Here is a 12,521-nt window from a genome sequence, read left to right as displayed (position 1 = left end):
CAAGAAACTGTTAGCACGTATGTACAGCAAGTAATTAGAGACATATATTGGAATGCTGGCCTTTGCACAATGGGGAGTAGACTTTAAAGGTCAGGATATTTTACAACAACTGTACACAGCATTTACTGAGACAACACCTAATTTGTTGCATCAAGCTTTCATCTCCTCATCTCCTTACTTGCATTGAAGGTGCTCAGGTAAACTAGGTTGGTTTCTGAGATGAAAGAGTTGTGATATGAGGAAAGATTGAGTAAAGTGGACTTAAACGTATTAGAGTTTAATGGATGTATGGAAAAATTTAATACTCTGAGGGAATTGGACAAGGTAGGTTCTGAGTGGATGTGTCCCCCCTTGAGGAAACTTAGAACTGAAGGTTAGTAGGGCACTTTCCATATAAGAGAGCTTCGATTTAAATTGGAAATAAGAGAGAATTTCATCTCATAGTGGGTTGTAGTTCTTTAGAATTCTATATCCTACAGAGTAATGGCGGCTACGATCAGATTAGCCATGTTCTTATTGAATGGTAGAGCAGGCTTGAATAGCTGAATGGCCATGTCCTAATCTTATTTTTTTAATGCTGTGGGATGGCAACATAATGGTTACTGGACTAGTAATCTAGAGGCCCAGGCTAAACCTGTGGCGACATCCCGTGGGTGGAATTTCAATTCAGTGAATAAATTTGGAATATGATGTTAATCTTAATATTTGTGACCATGAATATAACATCAATTGTAAAAACCTATATTGTTTATAAAGTTATTTAGGTAAGGTAAATCTGCTGTTCGTACCTAGTCTGGTTTACAGGTGACACCAGACCCACAGTAATTTCTTCTAACTGCCCACTAAAATAGCCTGGCAAGGTCCTTGGTTCAAGGTCAGTGAGAAATGGATAACAAATGCTGCCCTTGCCAGCTATGCCCACATCTCACAAAAGGATAAAGAATAAAAAAAGTTCTTCAGTCTTACCTGTTTTGGTTCTTGTCTACCTGTTTTGTCTTGGCTTACCCAGAAGTATTCTTCTTATTTTCCTATTCCAGCATTCAGAAATCTTGTAGTACTCCTTTTAGTTCTTCCCAACACCTTCAATCATCTAACTTTTCCCTTCCTATATGCTGGTCTACTTGTTTCTTATATCCTCACTGACGAGAATCAACACTGCTTCTGCAGTAACTAATTTCTCCAGCATATTAAAAATGTGGTGTAGGACCTAGAAACCTAACTTCCTGAATGATCTCATGCGTCTTCTATTTACTCCTGTCATCCTTGCTGGTGTCCTGAGACATGGGCCTTGGACCTTGGACCTTGGACCTTCTTTAAAACTGGGAAATGTTTCAGTAGGTTTGAAGATGAGGCATTCAAGTCAGAAAGTATGAGGTGCAATGCCTGCTTTCTGCTTAGTTAAATTATTTCATCAGACACATCAATCAGGGTGGTACAATTGGCCTTCCTAATCTTGGAACAGGGAGGGAAACATCAGATAATTCATGCTCAAAAACCATACTGAACGAACATTTAGGATGTGTGGTGTTGGAATGGGCTGTTGCTGGTAATGGGTAAAAACAGATTTCTATCCTGCTGAGTACGAATGCTTCATGAAAGAATGAGAAACTAAAGGATTGCAAAGTTATTCATCCACATCTTCATGAAGCATGAAATTAGGTTACTGTTTACATATTTTAAAAAAATGGTAATGCTTGGCAAAGGACTCATTGGGAAAGACTGATAACAGGAATATATCTTCCTGGCTCTACATTTTCTGAAGTCTGCATTTGCTGTCTTTTAAATGTATTGTAACTTAGTGTTCACTTCCATGGAATATGGAAATCAAAGGTAGAACTGGGCTAAGTATTTAAAGCAAATCACCGTTATATTCAAACTGGGACTTTGAAGGTTGATGCCTGAGTTCTTGCAGTGAACTGTGAATTCAATAATAAAGAAACATAAAAGGAAATGTGTTGTACAATTAGACTGAGTAATCCTGTTGGACTGGGTAACATGCACTTATTAAAAATGAAGGTCTGATTCTACAGTTGTTGCAGCTGATGTCTATGCTTAGACAGCTAAGATGTAGAGAGTGGCCAACTGATGACATATTGAAGGAACCTGCAGCTGATGAAAGCAAGAGAGATCAGGCAACAAGAAGCCAAATCTCATAAATTTGGGAAGTAGGGAAGAGGAGAATTTGTCAGAAGAGAACTTGACAGAATCAAGTGAGGTTTGAGTGGAATGCAAAGTAATATAGCACAGTATACATTGCAGAACTGTTAACCACAGAATATTCTGGGTTTTATATGGGTGCTGAAACCTTTGCTTTTTGCTCTTTATTCATATTTGCAAACAGAAACTGCAGTAATACACCACAGACCATTTTCTTAATAAGTTCATTTAAAAGGTAATATCATCACTGTTTTTAATCAGACAGTGTTTCTCAAGTCTTGTAAAACTCTACTATGTTTGGAATTAAAATGAATACTAAGGAGTAAATGTGGAAGATGTTTTTTAAAAGTTGCCTCTCTCATGAAAATAGTAACTTTTCACACTGTTGTTGACTTAAAGTGCCTACAAAAACCACTTGAGGCAATAATGCAGTTTGTACAATTAAGACAAATTACCATTAATTTATTAGGCATTGCTAATACCACTTGGCACTTTCACCAGTTTAACTGATCAGTTGGTTGTTTCAGGGGCATCGGTCTGTCATGACATTCCCGAACAACGTGGCTTTTTAATGGTTGTTGTAGTAATTGTGACAAGGTCAACTAGGTGGCTCTCGTAGAATACAAATTCCCTGATTGTGGCTATTAAATTGGTACAAGTAGGGGGCCCAGGCTGAAAGATATAATCAGGAGTGTCAGAGGCTCTGTTCACTCTGCGGAAACTGCATCAGCATCAAGGACTCTTTCTATGTGATGCTAGCCTCTGGTGAGTTATTTCAGTAGTGACAAGAAGCAAGCATGCTCCTGAAGAAATTCACCGACAATAGTTATCTTTGAGTCGGGCATCAGGCTGTTATTTGGGAAGCTTAACTCTGTTGAAGACTGTGGCCAGTATTTGGAGAGAATGTGTTATTTATTAGAGGCAAATGATTATGGGGCAGATGAAAAACAAGAAGTAATTCTCCTGATAGCTTGTAGACTGCAACCTTATTGGTTATTGGGAGCCTAACTTTTCCTGAAGCACTAGGTATTAAAACTTTTCAAGAATTAACAGGTTTAGCTAAGGAATATTATGACCCCAAGCCTCTTCACTTCTGAGCTGCTATTGGTTTTACTTGGCAATAAGAGTTGGGGAAAGAGAATTGACATTTTAGTCTAGGCTAAGGCAACTGGCAGAGGAATGTGACTTTGATTTAACCCTTAAAGAGATACTGAGAGACCATGCATAGGTGTCTACTAGCTGAAAACAAACTGGAATACAAACAGGCACTACAACTGGCTTTATCTTGGAAAAAGTAACAAGTGGTGCATTTGAGTTGCAGGGTAGGTGCAATGAAAGTGTGCCTTTACCAGTCTGACTGAGTTTGGGGAACACCACTTGAGTATAGGTTATCACCTAGCCCTTTTCAAGACATCCTGAACAGAGGGACTCTAGATCAGCCCATAGCAAAACTCAAAACAGTGCCAAGCCTTGGCCAAATGGTTAAGATTTTCTTCAGGATCAGAGACGGCAAGCCATTGTGAGTGCTGCCAGTATGCAGATCTGAGACAGCAAAACAGCCCAACTAGATCGAATGAGAACTCATAGGCAGGTATCCAGGAGAGTGCACGACCTGGAAGTTCTAACTGTGTGTGGTTTGGAACAGTTAAATTCCAGAATATTCTGGGTTTTGTATAGGTGCTGAAACCTACTTCAGTTTTTGTTTGCAAATATGAATAAGAACCAATCAAAATAAACATCTGGTTAAATGGTCACCTAGTTCTAATGTACATTGATACTGGCTTAGCTGTTTCACTGATGGCACAACCTGTCTTTAATAAAATTCTCTCTTGACTCCAACCCTTTAAGTTTGTGCAAGACCTTGGCTAGACCAAGACCATGGAACCATCATTGATTAAGATACAACTTGGGTTCTGGTCTCCTTTGGGAAGCAGTTGGTTCAGTTACCATTGATTGTAGTAAAAGGCTAAGGATCAAGCCTGATGGGGTGTAATTGGTTGAGAAAGATTCACCTACATTGGATTAACATTTTTTAGATTAGAAAATGGCTGCCTGCATGAACACCTTATTGAACACCTTATTAAATACCTGCAAGTTTTTTAAAGGAGGTCTAGGGACTATCAAAAGAGCAAAGGCTACCTTGCATATTGACCAGGAAGCAATTCCACAATTCTGCAAGGACCATCAGTGCCATCAGCTTACAGGCAAAAGTAGAGGCAAAAATCAGAAGGCTGGAAAGCAAAGGAATCATCGAACCAGTCCAATTTACAGGACGGGCAGCACTGATTGGATCGCCCAATACGTCAGTTTGCCTTTGTGGGGATTTCAAACAAACGGTAAATGATTTTTTGCAGCTGATAAATGCCTAATCCCTTGCATAAAGGATTTATATGGCAAGCTGGTGGTGGGACTGTCCTTCACAAAGCTGGATATGAGTCATGTGTTCTTGAAATTGCAGTTAGATGCAGACTCCTGCTAGAATCAATACTCATAAGCTTTGTACCAATGTATGAGACTGTCATTTGGGGTATTGTTAGCCTGCGCAATCTTTCAGCAGATAAGGGAGAACACTTTACAAGGTGTACCTCAAATTGCCATTTATCTAGATGACATGCTAATAACAGGGAAGACCACTTAGAGTCCTTAGATGTTTCTTCTAGGTGAGTGTACGCCTTACAAGGAAAAAATGCGTTCCTGACGGACCTTTTTCAGGCTACAGAGTCAACAAGACTGGATTACACCAATTGGAAAATAAAGTGAGGGCAATCAAAGGTGCCCGGCTCACACATCTGTACCAAGCTTAGGCCGGTGAACTATTATGGAAAGTTCATACATAACTTAACCTCCATCCTGGTATCTTGGCATCAACTCACTTTTTAAAAAAAAGTGTTCAGTCTTGGAATTAGTCACAGAGCCAAGTCATAGCTTTCAAAGAAGTGAAGAAACTGCTTTCATCCCCTAAGTTGCTGGCACACTCTGATCCCAAGTGAGATCTAGTACTGATATGCAATATTTACGCCTACAGTGTCAGAATAGTTTTATCTCCTAGATGGTCCAATGGACAGGAATGCCCAACAGCATATGCCTCCAGTAATTTGGCTAATGCAGAGCGTAAATATGCCCAGATAGAGAAGAAAGGCAGGGTGGTCATGCTTGAAGTCAGGAAATTCTTCTAATACCTCCACGGGTGTAAATTTGTAATATTAATAAGTCCTCTTTAAGTAGGTCTAGTTAAAGAGGGCAAGGCAGTGTCACCCACAGCTTCAGGCCAAATTCAGTGGTAGGCTCTAATACTAAGTGCGTATAATTACAAGTTGGAACACTGTTAGGCAGGCCAAATAGCATGTGTGGATCCACTGAGCTGTCTCTTGCCAGCAGATACACCACCTGTGGTGTTGTCACTGGAAGATGCCGTAATGGTTTTAAATTTTCTGGACCCTCTTCCAGTCACAGCTGACAATATCAGACTTTAGACGCAGAAAAATCCAGGTCCTGGCAAAACTGAAGCAGTTGGTGGTAATGGGGGAAGACTGGGCTACCACAACTACAATTGAAACCAGAAGCAGACTGGCTCACTGTACAGAATGGCATATGATTACAGGGATCAAGAGTGATTGTCCTAAGTGTGACAAGATTGTGGCTTTAAGAGGTGTATTTCATCCTGGTTTTCTTTTTTTTTCAAAGACAGCTTTTAAAGCAGAGGTGCAAGAAGTCCACCAGATCCATGAGAGAAAACTGCTTGTGAGGCCCTAGGGTAACGTTTAAAAATTGGAACAACAGAGTAGCCTGAATAGGTGTGGTCAAGGTCACATAAAAGAAGAATTTTCAGATTTTATTAGCAGCAGTTGTTACTGGGGTCAGAGCACAGTTGGAAGTTGCAGTAAATCTCTCCCTGCTGTTACAATCTCTCAGAATTTCTCTTTCCACCTGGGCTACTGGAGTTGCATATGTGACAATTGTTTTCTAAATTTGCCTTTTACCAAGGGTAAAAATATCTAAACTATTCTCTGAATACTTGGTATAACATGGCGTAGAGCTGGATGAACACAGCAGGCCAAGCAGCATCAGAGGAGCAGGAAAGCTGACGTTCCAGGCGTAGACCCTTCTTAGAACACAGAACATAAAACAATACAGCGCAGAACAGGCCCTTCGGCCCTCGATGTTGCGCTGACCTGTGAACTAATCTAAGCCCCTCCCCCTACACTAGACCCTTCTTCAGAAAAGACCCCTCTGAAGAAGAGTCTAGACCTGAACTTCAGCTTTCCTGCTCCTCTTACGCTGCTTAGCCTGTCAGGTTCATCTAGCTCTACACCATGTTATATCAGATTCTCCAGCATCAGCAGTTCTTTCTTTCTCTGAATACTTGGAGCAGGTTTGGTCTGGTCCGTAACACCAAGCAATGGTCATCGTTTGACACTGGCTGAAGTCCACCAGGGTCATCCTGGGGTTTACAAAATGTCGATTTTGGTGCGAAATTTTATCTGGTGGCCAGGCATTGATGCAGACATGGCTTCTTTGGTGGTGCACTGCCCAGAGTGCCAACAAGGACAAAAATTACAGCCAGCAGCTTCTCCCACATTTATGGAAATGGCCAGGTAAACCCTGGACTCCGTTACAAGTTGACTATGCAGGTCCTTTTATTGGATCAATGTTCTAAGTCATTGTGGGTGCCCACTCAAAATGCCTCAACATGCATAGAGTTCATTCATTAAACATGGGGGTGATGATGGAAAACTGCATGCATCTTTTGTAATACATTGACTCCCAGATGTTTTGGTCAAAGTTCCATTGTTTACCAGCAGGGAATGTGAATATTTCCTAAAGTTGAACAGTCCAACTTTTTGAAGGCAGGCTTAAACAAATAGCCTACAGCTTCATTAGATACCAAACTGTCCTGGTTCCTATTTGATGATAGGATGAGCCCTCATCTAACCACAGGGATAGCTCCCTGTAGAGTTTCTAATGGAGAGAATAGTCTACATCAGATCTTTCTGGACCTGGGGTGCTGGGGGGTGGGGGGTGGGGGGGGGGGGGGAAGGGGATGGGCGGGGGCGGAGGCAAAATGACATCAGAAACACCAATGCTAATACAAGACTCCATTAAGTGTGAGACACAGTTTAATTCAGGGGATGAAGTTTGATGTAGAAACCATGGGAATGGACCTGTATCGTGAAGAGGCATGGTTAATGTAACATCAGGTCCAATGATGTGTAAAGTTCGGGTAGTGCAACGGTCCTGAACAAGCACAAGCACCATAGGAAAGCTGCAGACTAGCAAATGGTGTGGGAGAAAAACGTGCCCAACTCCTCAAATGCCCTTCTGACTGCTCTAAAAACTGTGGGTTTTCTCTCTCTCTGCCAAGTGTTGAAGATGTCTCAGATTCTGAGTTGGACAAGGCAGATATTGCTGCCTCAATGCCTTTTGTTGCCTGAAGAGAATAACAAATTTCTTCCATGATGCTCTGGGTGCAAGAGCTGAGCTATTGTGCTTCATATGCCACTTTCTCAGAGGCAGAGCTAGACAAACTTGACCAAGCGCTTAAACACAACAGGAAGAGCTTTGAAGGAAAGAACCAGCCTATGTCCTCAGGCTCGGAGGCGGAGGGTTTGTAGAGATTGTAATGAGGTCAGCGAAATGGACCTTACAGAATAAGAGTTATGAAATTGTGATAATCTGATCCAAACAGGGAGCACTGTCTGACAAATATACACAGGAGTGTCAGAGGTTCTGTTCACTTTAAAAGCTTGCTGTGAGGAAGTTGGGTCAGTGCCAAGGACTCTCCATGTGTAAATAAAGGGTGACTTTGGGGACAGGGTAATTGCCTCTGTGGAGTTCTTTCAGTTATTTGTGAGGGAAAGCCCAAGTGTTCAGAGCTTATCCCAGATCATCTTCCCACCAACAACCCCTGCATACCCTGACAGTTCACTGGGTTCAATTAATGCTGAAGCAGAAAGGTTAGTTTGTACTATGTACCCTTCACTGAGCTCCATTTGCTCAAATGTCAATAAGTTTCCTCCCAGTACGTTTCCTCTTTGGAATTAGTCTCCAAATCTTACCACACCAAATTTAAATGTGAAATATTTGCTGTTGAGTTAGCGGCTTTCTTTCCTCCTTCTCCTCTTTCTCCCCCCCACCCCCCAACTAACAACTCAGGATTATGGATTTACTTTAAAATATTTGTGTAGGTTCAGTTTTCAAAAGTAACAGAAAATCCCAATTAGCTCAGAAAAGCTGTATCCACTGGGGCCCTTGGATAATATCTGAACCTTTGCAAGCAAATCATTTACCCTATTTTAATTAATCATAATCTAAGAGAATATGTGAATAATGTATGTCTAGCACTAGGTCAATTTAAGCATCTAAACTTTATCCAGAAGGGCATATTTCACCAATAATTATTAATTACTCCCATTATTTTCTGTCTCAAGAATTCAATGGCTCAATAATGAAGTAATTTTTAAAATTTTAAGTAACAATTAATTCATTACCCTTCTACACATCCAATTGCCTGCAGGTTTTACTTCATAGGGTCAGGCTGCTGACTGCCAAGATACTTACTGATAGTGCCTTTGCACAGTGTAAGGGCAGAAAATGATTCTGCTTGTAACACATGAAGGTTAATAGATGGTTATACATTATCCAGTGTGTAACTAACTTGTAGGCCCTGGTTTTAGATACAGAGTGAATCTCCCTTTATCCTATCTCAACAAACTCTTTCAACTTCAACCTTAAGAGCAACTTCTACTCTATCCGAACTTTGCATCTGCTATGTGAATTGTCCATTGAATTGCCGTAAGAAACTTCTCTTTCGTAAAAGGTAGAGTGACTAAAGTTTATTGAATTTCAAAATGCCCAATGGAGCTATTAAGACTGAATGCGCATACATACACAAAGTGTCAACATTATTCTAGTGAGATGAAAGAAATCATATCCATGGGATTTCCAAATAAAGCACTGCTCAATTAAGGTCAACCACATTTCAGGGATGTGAATTACAACATACATTGTCTTTAAAGTCCATACTGTGTGCTGCCAAATTATCAGTGTCTGCTATAGAGCTATATTTGTAAGTTAAACATATTTGCTACAGATAAGGATCTTTCAATATGATGGAGGTACTTCAATACAATCAGTTACACTGAGATTCTAAATTCCCATTCTGAGACTGGCATCATGAGTCTGCACACGATAGGCTCCATGTTTCTGAGTATCAGTGAAGGTACTGAAAGGAAGGAGTCACACTCTGAAAAAGGTAACAGGAAACATAGACTTGTGTTCTGCAGATCCGTTTTCTCCCCAAACCAATTAGATAAAAACGTTTTCATAAGTTCAAGGTTATTTGGTCACTTACCAGCAAATCATTGTGACAGGTTGACAGCAGCATTTTTAGGAAGGCCTGCAGTGCATTATCAAAGTGGTTATCTCCGTATAACTGGAAAACACCAAAACTGACATAGTTCCCACAAAGAGCAGCCTTCAATGCACAAAAACAGATGGAGATGCCCTTGAGTTTCAATGGATAAACCTGATCCTTAGAGATATTCCCGAGGGTTTGGATCTGATTACCTGTATCAGAGAGAGAAAAAGGAGATCTTTTCAGTGAAAAGAAGGGAACATTAACAATACTTCAGCTTAAACTGTCTTGTTGTCATATTAACCCATTGAAGTTATGCCAGAGAATAATGAATTACCCCATCATTCACACAATTCAAAAGCATTTTCCTTAAAACATGCCCAATAAATGTCTCTAAATATGTGAGCGCCATTACTTAACAGCTATAGCATATTCATTACATCAGCAGTTATAGCTACAATCATAAACAAAATTCAATATACTGAACTGTCCTGAAATAAATGTGCTCAATGTGTAAGCAATCCTCAATAATATGCACCATGCAAACCATGATTGTACACTGAACTGCAATCATAAAATTGTGCTTACAACATCGTTCACCCAATTAGTAAATAACATGCAAGCACCCATGCTGTTCGCAACTTACAAGCACGCATACTGTAAACTCAAAAAATGCTACAGAATCGTTCACAGAGTCTATAATCTCTTGACTACCACTATGCAATTTGAGCAAACTGCATTGCCCAATTACCAAATACAGAAAATAAAGTGTATGGCTAACAATCTGTAATAGTTAACAACCGAGTGACTTGGGTGCGGTAACAAGTTTATAATACCGTATATAAAGAATGATTTGCAATTGAGAGTAATTTAAAAGCAGTAAAATTGTTTAGAGTCCTAGGCCCAACTATCTTCGGCTGCTTTCCTCCATCGTAAGGTCAGAGTGGAAATGTTTACTCATGATTGCACAATGATCAGTATCATTTCCAGCTCCTTAGATATTGAAACTGTGTCTATATGGACAATCTCATGCATGTGCTACTAATGGCTAGCTACTTTCAGGTCTTGCAAGTGCCAGGCAATGACCATCTCCAACAAGAGAGAATCTAAACATCTCCTCTTGACATACAATGGTATTATCATCATTGAATTCCCTCAGTATCAACATCCTGGGAAGGGTTACCACTGACCGGAAACTGAACTGGGCTAGCCACAGCAACTCTGAAGCCACAAGAACAGCTAAGAGACCAGTTATCCTGCAGTAAGTTACTCATTTCCTGATGCACCAAAGCATGTCTACCATCTGCAAGATACAAGTCAGGAATATGTTGGAACTCCCCATTTGCCCAGAAAAGTGCAGCTCCAAAAACTTCAAGAAGCTTGATGGCAAGGGCATCTTATGTTTGATCTATTTTCATAGCCCTTATCCACCTATCAAGATTACTTTGTTCAATCCTTTCAAACTCTATGTACATTTGAGCAGGTTCCCTCCTTTGATTCCTAAAACGTCTGTCGGCTTCTGGTACCTCTGATGCCTCCCTCCGATAGTGATGCAAACACCTCACCAGCTCGACCTACCAACTTTGTTTAGATCAAAAATACCACGTGGTCATCGGCCATTTCATTTGTTTAGCCACTTTCTCAAATAAAATGAAATAGGCCTCTACATCTTTCTCATTAAACTTCGACAGGGTTTGAACATATTTAAACAGATCTCCACCAGGCCTTTACCATGATGGGATTGCTTTCCATAATGTCCTCATCACTACCCCTACTTTTCACCTCTACCTCTGCGGTTCTAAGTCAGCTTTGAGTTTTCAGTTCCAGCCTCTGAAGTTCAAAAACTGTCTCTTTCTCAATTTCTTCTGCTTTTAATTATAGTTCAAATTGTTTTATCTTTCTTTTCTTTCTTTTTATTCTGCCAGGGTTATTCTTTCTTTTTCTTTGTCCCTCGCCATTGGCTCTAATCCAAGCTGTTTCACTAGCAATTGGATTTTAGCCATTGCCAAAGATTCCAACGACATTGCTAGCAATTGAAAATGCTGTGCGATGCCATAATTATTCCCCCTTTCCTCAAAGACACAGACAATCCGAACTCCAATTTTGATTGTTTGCCAATTCTGAAATCTTTGCCTTGCTCATTTTCTGTAGAACTCCTAAAGTGACTTTGTCCACCCCTAGGAAACTCTTAGTGACTGAAAAGCCATTACATAAGGCATACTCTGTTTAAACCACCTGAATTCAACATCAGAAATAAAAATAAAATCAACACTCACCACCCATTGCCTTTCAGTCCAACAGTCCTAAATCCAAACTGGAATTAGAGATTTTGATCCTGGGCAATAGCCCCCAGTTTATTATGGGCCAGACAAAAGGCCCTCAAAATAGGTTAAGATGATAGCTTCAACCTTAACATTTTCTTATTTTAAAGTAAGTGCCAGGCGTTGTGTTCCAGATGCAATTTGATTAGACAAACTACCTGTCTTGAAGCAAAACACTCTTTATTCACATGATTTGGAGGGAAACTTGCAAGTGGTGGTGTGTTAATTTGTCTGCTGTCTTTGTCCTTCTAGATGGAAATGATCATAGGTTCGGAAGGTGCCGTCAGAGGATCTTTGGAAAATTCCTGCAGTGTATCTTATAGACAGAAGCAGTGGGGTGGCATGGTGGCTCTGTGGTTAGCACTGTGCCTCACAGCACCAATGGCCTGTGTTTGATTCCATCCTCGGGCACCTGTCTGTGTGCAGTTTGCACATTCTCCCCACGTCTGCGTGGGTTTCCTCTGGGTGCTCCGGTTTCTTCCCACAGTCCAAAGATGTGCAGACTAGGTGGATTTGACATGCCACACTGAACAAGTATTGTTCAGGTATATATAGGAAAGGTGGATTATGGGGGATGAGTCTGGGTGTGATGCTGTGAGAGTTGGTGTGGATTTGTTGGGCTGAAGGGCCTGTTTCCACACTGCAGGGATTTTAAGTATAAGTCAGTGTGTACTCTGTATTGGTGGTGA

The 12,521-nt window shown here is 40.6% G+C and overlaps 1 protein-coding gene across 1 annotated transcript in view; it reads right to left on the bottom strand.

Moving 5' to 3' along the window:
* The window catches only part of LOC125458092 (ran-binding protein 17-like), a 1,334,110-nt gene that overhangs the window by 175,441 nt on the left and 1,146,148 nt on the right, over positions 1–12,521 (bottom strand). The window contains exon 23 of the mRNA XM_059650767.1: positions 9,509–9,723. Within this exon, the coding sequence (XP_059506750.1) occupies positions 9,509–9,723 (215 nt within the window). The remainder of the gene's footprint in view (positions 1–9,508; positions 9,724–12,521) is intronic.

Source organism: Stegostoma tigrinum, chromosome 13, assembly GCF_030684315.1.
Source record: "Stegostoma tigrinum isolate sSteTig4 chromosome 13, sSteTig4.hap1, whole genome shotgun sequence".
NCBI classification, from domain to species: domain Eukaryota; kingdom Metazoa; phylum Chordata; class Chondrichthyes; order Orectolobiformes; family Stegostomatidae; genus Stegostoma; species Stegostoma tigrinum.
The sequence above is the reverse complement of the archived record's forward strand: the minus strand, read 5'-3'. Positions and strand labels throughout refer to the sequence as shown.